The following is an 8,705-nucleotide window of genomic DNA, read 5'->3' as shown; positions in this document are numbered from 1 at the left end:
GGAATTTCGTTACTGAATGTTTTAATTTTTTTTTTTAAATTCTAAAATCGATTATAGGTTTCTCAAAATTAGCTAGAAATTATGCCAACAATTAAATAAAAAGATTCTCCTTAGAAACTCGTTTTAATTGTTTTTATGTTTCAGTAAAGGAAAATATGAACTTTCTAATTAAAATGGAAAGTAAAACAATTTAAGCATCTGCTTGAAAAAAAAAACAGGGAGTGTAAATTTACCTTACGAGTTTCAAGATTTGTTTTCTTAATTTCCATACACTTACTTATTTGACTGTGGATATGGGTTCCCAAAATTCCCTCTTGTTAATATTGGCTTTTTGTCTCATGTGTTGCTTTTGTACCAACCTGAACTCCTACTCCAACAATATTTTTATATAGAAAAACCATCATCAAGTGGGGGTCTTGCCATTTGGCTTGGCTATATGATATCTCTATGGCATTTGTCAAACGCCTATGCTAAGCTTTCTTCTCCCTCTACACAGTTCTCAATTTCATCCTCATCTCTCTTTCTTCAAAATGACAGGGTAGGAATACTGCTATGATCTGTCTGCTTCTAGGTTTCTAATTGCACCAGGTACACTTTGTCTTTGGGGTGATTCATCTATAACTTCTACCTCTACAATCTAGATGATCTGCTTTAAATATTTTAACTTGGTTTTTCCAAATAAATGAAAACTCTAACTTGGATCCCTCCCTGTGATAATAGGTACTATCTGTTGCAGTCTTAGATTACACATAATTGATTACATATATTTTAGTATGATGCATGTAATTGTAAAACATTAAAAAAGGGTCTTAAGTTTCTCCTCTTATTGGGTGTTTGTCAAAATTTACTTTCTAATCGAGTTTTAAATTCTGTGCTCTGAAAGGTTTGTTTTGTTTAGCCTTTTCTGTTAACTATGGCTTAATCTTTCTACTCATCTTGGGCTGGAATTTCAAACAAGGGAGAATTATTTCTTCATAGAGGATATTGCTACCCGGAGATGATCTCATGTATAGACATAAATGCTATGGAAAAAGTTTGTGCATGGTTATCATTTTCATCTAAGTGATCAATCTGAATTGGAACGTCCGTTGATGAGTCTTTTAATCTTTAAAATCTTAATTTGTATTCATAGCAAGGATTTCATTTCGATGTTGTTTTAGGCTAGAGTTAATATATCATATTCGAAGAGCAAATGGTTTGCAACCTCCCAAAAGTTCTTCATTTTCTAGTTTTGCAGATGAGGATCAAAGATTCGATTTCTTTGTTACCGGTGGATTTGATTTGATTTCAAGAATGCATTTGTTATGTTTATTGGACTCTGCTATCTGCTGACAGAAGATCGTACTGTAAATGGATAAAAAACATAAGTTTTTCAAAAATTTATTTTGCTTTTCCAGATGCAGGGAAGTCACTATTTAGGTATAATGGTCTTTGCTATTCCAAGGTGGAAATTAAACTGCCATGTCAACTCATGTTTGACTAAATCTAAAACTCATCCTCTTGGTTGGCAAAGTGAGATCATAGTTAGTACTTGAATAATTTCAACCATAGTGGCTCTTCTAAGAATCAAGCAGCACCAATTCTGTTTCCATTGAAATATTGAACATGATTAGTTCATTACTATAGATGGGAAAAGATACTTGCACAGATTATGTGAGAGATGTGCATAATCTAAACCATTAAAAAAAATGATATAGTGTGACCAAAGAGCCAATGACTTGGATGGGAATGTATGAGGAGTATATGAGTGCAAGTTCATGCAAGTATGTTCACTTTTTCACATTTTTGTTAATTGAAATGTCATGAATTATCAACCAGCTTATTCATGATGGTTTGACTGTTATTTGTGACTGCGACCACTCAACTTATATAAGTTTATCTAGTATATTTTTGCATACTCATATAGATTAACTGTTCCGCCTAAAAAGTTCTTCTAACTTTGTTTTCTTCCCCTATCAGGGCACAGTCATCCTAGAAAATTCAGCAAGATTTTATCAGTGAGTGACTCTACCTGGTGACTATATCTTAAGATGAGAAAGGGGGCAAAATCATAAATCTTGGTAGTATATTGCAGACTTTACAGCATTTTTCTATCAAATAAGTCATTTTATTGATACAGTTTAAAATTCTGTGTGAACTGAATAACAGGTGAACCATGTCATTAGTTAGATCTGCTGAGGTAGCCCCAACATCGTATCAAAATGCAAAGCTCTACTCACTAAAGGAGCAAGGTGTTAGACCAGGCTTGTGCTCCCAAATTTTTGGTCCTGATAAGCATAGAAACATGTACATGACAAATACTTACTCCGGCAAGAGTTACGAGAAGTACTTCCTTGACTCACAAACAGAAGAACTGATAGAACCATCTTGTTCTGGTATCTCTGGAAGTTCAATTCACCCTGATGGTGCCTCTTCTTATCATCTCAGATCCAGTTCAGGAACTTTTATGGCTGCTAATAATCCATTCGGTACTTCCTTCATGTCTACTAGGCATCATGATGCTTATCCATCCAACTTGGGATCAGATTTGATGGAGAATAGTAGCCTGGATTCACGTAACAATGATGATTTAATGAAATTAAAACTACAAGCATTGGAGAGGGCATTGCTTGATGATAGTGATGCCGAGGAGGAAGAGGAGGAAGACATATTTGGGACTGCTCAAAGCATGGAGATTGATCCTGAGATAGCAGGGTGGGCTGATTCCATGCAGAACATGCTGCTTCATGACTCTCCAAAGGAGTATTCCTCTTCAGACTCCAATATTAGCAGCATCAGCAGCACCAAAGAAATAACACAAACTTCTCAGACCCCCAAGCAACTGCTTTATGAATGTGCTATTGCACTTTCAGAAGGGAACGAAGAGGAAGGCTCATCCATGATAAATGGTCTCAGGCAGATGGTCTCAATTCAGGGAGAGCCTTCTCAAAGAATTGCAGCCTATATGGTCGAGGGACTTGCAGCTCGCTTGGCTGAATCTGGCAAGAGTATATATAAAGCCTTGAAATGCAAGGAACCTCCTTCTTCAGACCGTCTAGCAGCAATGCAGATACTTTTTGAGGTTTGCCCATGTTTTAAATTTGGGTTTGTTGCTGCTAACAATGCAATCACTGAGGCAGTGAAAGATGACATGAAGATTCATATAATAGATTTTGACATCAATCAAGGAAGTCAGTATATAAATCTAATACAAGCACTTGCTTCGAGGTCAAGTAAGCCACCCCATGTCAGATTAACCGGGGTTGATGATCCTGAGTCTGTGCAACGATCCGTTGGAGGCCTACAAATCATAGGACTTAGACTTGAAGAACTGGCTAAAGAACTTGGTTTGCCATTTGAGTTTCGAGCAGTGGCATCAAAGACTTCCATTGTCACCCCATCAATGCTCAACTGTCGCCCCGGTGAAGCACTTGTGGTGAATTTTGCATTCCAGCTTCATCACATGCCTGATGAGAGTGTTTCGACAGTAAACGAACGAGACCAGCTTCTTCGCATGGTGAAGAGCTTGAATCCAAAGCTTGTAACAGTTGTGGAGCAAGATGTAAACACAAACACCACCCCCTTCTTACCTAGATTTGTTGAAGCCTACACTTATTACTCTGCTGTGTTCGAGTCGCTTGATGTTACTCTTCCTAGAGAAAGTCAAGACAGGATGAATGTTGAAAGGCAATGCTTAGCAAGGGACATTGTCAATGTTGTAGCATGTGAGGGTAAGGATAGGATAGAACGGTATGAAGTTGCGGGAAAATGGAGAGCAAGGATGACAATGGCTGGCTTCACTTCATCCCCCATGAGTGCAAATGTTACTAATGAAATCCAGAAACTTATTAAGGTGATGTATTGCGACAGGTACAAGATAAAGGAGGAAATGGATGCTCTTCATTTTGGTTGGGAAGACAAGAACTTGATCGTTGCTTCAGCATGGAAGTTACCACGATAAATTATGTTATTTGAGAGACTCTTTCTAGTATTGGTATGTAGTGTTTGCTTGCTTGTTTAGTGTGTAGATTCAATCTGATATTCATATCCTAGAGTTTGCTGCTTCTCCAGATGTATACTAACGTATTTATCTTAAGCTAATGACGAATTTTCACTAAGTGCTTAACTTGGCTAGAGGATAAAACAATGATGCTTATGCTTTCCATGCCCTGATTCCTTGTTAGCTATATAATTTTTCTCTCCTTTTTTTCATAACTCATTCACGTAGGAGTGACTCATTTTAAGAAATAATAAGGAAATAGTTTTTTGGTTCTGTACCCTGATTTTAAAAAAAGATGGCATTGAATCAGCAAGCACCCAAATTACAAGTCCTCGAACACGACCTGTTTCATTACTCAAACCCCACGTAGAACCTAATTAATTCATGTCACTTTGTGGTCAGATGAACGCACAATAAGATACAAGTTAAATAAATTAGCCTATGGTGTCTCCCCACTCACTCACATGGTTGGAAGTTATGAATGAAAAGTTCAACACTGTGATGGAACATATATTTCTCACTCTCTTTTGCCTCCTCCTCCCGAAGCTCTTATGTGGGGATCCTTAGCACTATTGGCTCCTCTCCAAGATCCTAGCAAGGTTTATAATAATAACAATTTTCCAACATGTATCCAAGGACAATAAAAAAATAATGAATAGTAAAATTTAAAAATTATAACATTTAATATCGATTACATTAGATCTTATGATATTATGATTTTTAATAATAATTGTACTAGATGTATTCTTATTGTATACTCGTAGGCACAAGGTAGCAAAATTGTAAAAATAAAAGTTTCTGGTGTCTTGAAACCATCATCTAACTTGACTGCAAAAGCACAACAGATTGATGAAGTCCTGCTATGTACAGAATAAATACAACGCAACAAACAACTAAAGCATAACAAGAATGTTCTTGTAGATAGTTCATAGATAGAGATTAGCTATACATTTCAAAAGCCTACAACTGTTTGTGTGAAGAGTTGTGTTTTGGTGCATTGGTGATGTGTTAATTTTGCATTTCAAGGGGAATATAATTGGATCTATTGAGAAGAAGCCTCTAATGAAGGGAAAGCAATCAATTTCTATACACATAAAAGGTTAGTTTTTACATAAGCAGGACAATCAACATTGAAAACTCTCAACCATTCTATCCCAATTGAATTCTAACAAACAATTCACAGCCTGAGCTAAGAAAAGTCCGGAAAACAGAAAAATTAATAACCATCACTTAAACACATTGCATCGCATCTCTGTCACCGAGTGCCAATTTTCAGACAATCTGTCAAGTATCAACAAAGGTTTTTCTTTTTCTTTTTCATTTTTTTTAATCTACATGAACAGAGGTTTCTTTATTTGTTTTTTATAAGGAGCACGGGTTTTAATATGACGAACACACCCAAGAAATGACGGGCCCGGTCCACATTAAATCCGAGGCAATTCCTTTTTGCAACATTTTTTTTTCTTTCCTAGCTTCTGTTAAAAAGGTTTGTATTTTTTTAAGTACCCTTTATGATAATAAAAAGACCTTTCAAAAATTATTAAGTTTTTTCAGAAATAAGTTTTTAAAATTAAGATTTCACCTTTTCAGAATTAAGATTTTACATTCTCACAGATCAAAGCATCCACATATGTATTTTTTGCGCCACTTAAAAGAAGAACTAATTTCATATGAAGCACAAACTATTTTTGTCGTTTTTTTTTTGTTTAATCACTAATATTAGATTTTTATGTGAGGCACAAAATGTGGAATTAATTTTCTATTTTTAGAAATTAATTTTCAAAAATAAATTTTCATATTTAGATTTTACATTCTCAAAAATTAATTTTTGGAAGTGTCATTAAAAAAAATTTGCTGTTAAAAATATTTTATAACATTTAGAAGAAATACCAATTTCATGTGAAGCACAAACTTTCTTTTTCCTTAACCACTGACATTATATTTTCATGTAAGGCACAAAATGTGGAATTAATTTTTATATTTTTGAAAATTAATTGTCAAAATTATTAATTCTTTTGAGAACTAAATTTTTAAAATTAAGATTTTATGCATTGAAAATAAGTTTTCAGAATTAAGATTTTGTACTCTTAAAAATTAATTTTCAAAAGTATCATTACAAAAAAAAAAAATTGGTGGTTAAAATAATTATTATGACAATTATATTTTCCGGCACAAAACAACAAACTGCTCTGGCCGCTTTTTGTTTAACCAGTTGTGACACACATGAAATTATTTTTATAAAATGATAGAAAATATATTTGTGGCGTGTAACATTTTCAAAAGTTAATTTTCAGAGATGCAGAATTCTGATTGTAAAAATTCATTTTTGGGAATGATTAATAATTTTGAAGATTAATTTTTAAAAATATGAAAATATAATTTTAAAAAATTATTTGAGAAATTTTTTTATTATCATAAAGGATTTAGAAAAAAAAAATTACATAATTTTTTAATAAAAATATGAAAAGAAAAAAAAGTGTAAAAAGTAACCAGTAAATCCGATGAAGTAACTGTAACCGAAATGAGTTGAGCACGAAGCCACAAAAATTCTATCTTCGATTCTTTTTTGAATTGACAAAATTTAAGTATAGTATTTTAAATTTTTAATATTATTTTTAAACTAAATTAATAATTTACTTTAACTGTGGGTACAATAAAAGTTGACATTGAATATTAATACCAATAATCGAGGTAAAATCTTAGTTTAAATGAAAAATAATACAAAAATATCTAAATTTTGTCTTTATTGAATAGTTAAGGAAATTAATTTTAATAATTTGATATTTTATATAATATGTTACCAAAGTCTTAATTTTTAAATTAACGATTATATTTTTATTTAACCATTTAAGCTATAAATTTAAATAAGCTAAATTAATGGCTTGAACTTAAGAGGAAATTTGTTATTAAAAAATAATAAAAATAAAAAGTCTCTTTTATTTTTTTTCAATGAAGTATATTAAATGTATTTTTAACAAAAAAAAAGTTCATTTTATGAAAGTGAGAGGAGTAAATATTGAACATATGATTACATACAAATGATTAATAGCAAATGTTGATGAAAGTCACATAACCAATTTACTAAAGTCATGTGACATTTTTAAAATCTTGATCATTTATAATAAAATGTATTTTTATATGAGAATAAAATGAAAAAATATTGACCGTACAATCATGTATCTTTTATCTATGCGTGAATGCACATGATGGAATGGAAGAATGGTGAACAGTCTTTTGTATGCAGGCAACTTGTGAATAATTTGCAGTTCGTGAAGGGCAGGCAGGCATGGTAATGTGGTGTCACACATCAAACAAATAGTAATTTGCTGGGAAAAATATGTCCAATAATGCATGTTGACATGTTGGTTTAGGCCAATTTAATGGATCATTTTGTAACACTCGTTAAATTATATCAATTTATATTCCGTTTGCCTTTCATGTATACTGTTTAATAAAAAGATGTTTTGTAAATTATGAAATGAAATTATCATGTTGGTCCACCATCGACAATTTATAGAAGATCATGGACATTGGTTGTCAATCATTAAACAGATAAGGCTCTTCAACTTCCGATTTGTCTGCCCAAGAAGAGAGTTTCTCATAAACAGGAATGAGAGTAAGAATCTTTCTTACTTAAGATTTAATAGCAACAAACTATTGATTAGTTATTTACATGTTATGTAGTTATTAACATGTTAAGTGGACCACCAGCTTTATGATGCCTTGTAGTGGTCTGGTCACAATCATTTGAAGAAAGTTGAATCGAATGGACATTTTCTATATATCAGATATTTGACATTGCACATTTATTTACTGTCACTACCAACCCGTTTGGCTCATAGTATTTGTTTTCATCAAGAGAATAATTCTGAAATTCTTTTTCCATAAGGACAGAACTGCAAATCCAAAATATATCTTCTTCGGTTTGTTAACCTTTACATATTATGAATAAAATATTATACAGCAATTTCAGAGAACAAATCCAGAAAAATTGTTCTTCAAATACAATATTTGTTGTCTCAAAGCCTTCATTAGAGACCCCAAGGTTTCAAGAAAGTCTGGTTAGTGTAGATGATATGCTACAGTAATAAGTAGAGTCTATGTTCTTGATATGCATGACATACATATACTGATGGAACGTATAGTGATCAAAGAGTGCTATATATTCGTGGCTTTGTGGATGTTCATTGCTCATTAACAATTTCATTTGCATTTGAGTGAGTAAATAAGTAATTGACACTTCTAACATTATTATATTATAATATTTACAATAAAAGAAAACATAATAGTTATCTTCAATCAGATGTGAGGAATGTAAATAACTTAAATCCTTACAAAAATAAGATATAATTAATACCCAATAGCCTAAATTGGTGAACTGAAATGTGAAAGCTTGGTACTTGATAAGCTAAAAGTATTAACAAAAAGAAAATGAGAATTAGAAAACCTAGTCAATTTTCTAAATTTATGATATCTTCTAGAATATTAATAATACTAGGTAAGGAATTACTTCTTAGCTCTTTCTCTATCCTTTTGTGTAGTTAATGCACACCTCCGTTTTAGGTTTTAAGAATTTTGGAAGATTTGTACATTTTAGTGGGGAAAAAAAGTTGCAAGGTATGAAAACATAAATGATATCCACATGAATTTGAGCCATCTTAGAACCTCACAATCTTGTAATAACATCCACATATATAGATAATAATCAAACCAAATAAATTGAAAA

At 32.2% G+C, this 8,705-nt stretch overlaps 1 protein-coding gene across 3 annotated transcripts; it reads left to right on the top strand.

The window, feature by feature from the left end:
* The first annotated feature begins 322 nt into the window (after positions 1-322).
* On the top strand, positions 323-4,148 carry LOC113849751 (scarecrow-like protein 1). Of its 3 annotated transcripts, none has more exons than XM_027479899.1 (3): positions 323-588; positions 1,960-1,997; positions 2,149-4,134. In XM_027479899.1, the coding sequence occupies exon 3, from the start codon at positions 2,156-2,158 to the stop codon at positions 3,938-3,940; it is 1,785 nt and encodes a 594-aa protein (XP_027335700.1). In that variant the 5' UTR covers positions 323-588; positions 1,960-1,997; positions 2,149-2,155; the 3' UTR covers positions 3,941-4,134. The 3 variants fall into 3 exon arrangements, with proteins under 3 accessions (XP_027335700.1, XP_027335692.1, XP_027335710.1); XM_027479891.1 differs by having other exon boundaries at positions 352-588; positions 1,960-2,060; positions 2,149-4,148; XM_027479909.1 differs by having other exon boundaries at positions 411-538; positions 1,960-2,060.
* The last annotated feature ends 4,557 nt before the right edge of the window (positions 4,149-8,705 follow it).

Source organism: Abrus precatorius, unplaced genomic scaffold (assembly GCF_003935025.1).
Source record: "Abrus precatorius isolate BTA unplaced genomic scaffold, Abrus_2018 Scaffold10, whole genome shotgun sequence".
Lineage (NCBI taxonomy): Eukaryota > Viridiplantae > Streptophyta > Magnoliopsida > Fabales > Fabaceae > Abrus > Abrus precatorius.
The sequence above is the reverse complement of the archived record's forward strand: the minus strand, read 5'-3'. Positions and strand labels throughout refer to the sequence as shown.

Excerpts from the sequence above, each read along its gene's own strand:
- LOC113849751 (XM_027479891.1), top strand. The coding sequence starts at position 2,156 with ATGTCATTAGTTAGATCTGCTGAGGTAGCCCCAACATCGTATCAAAAT.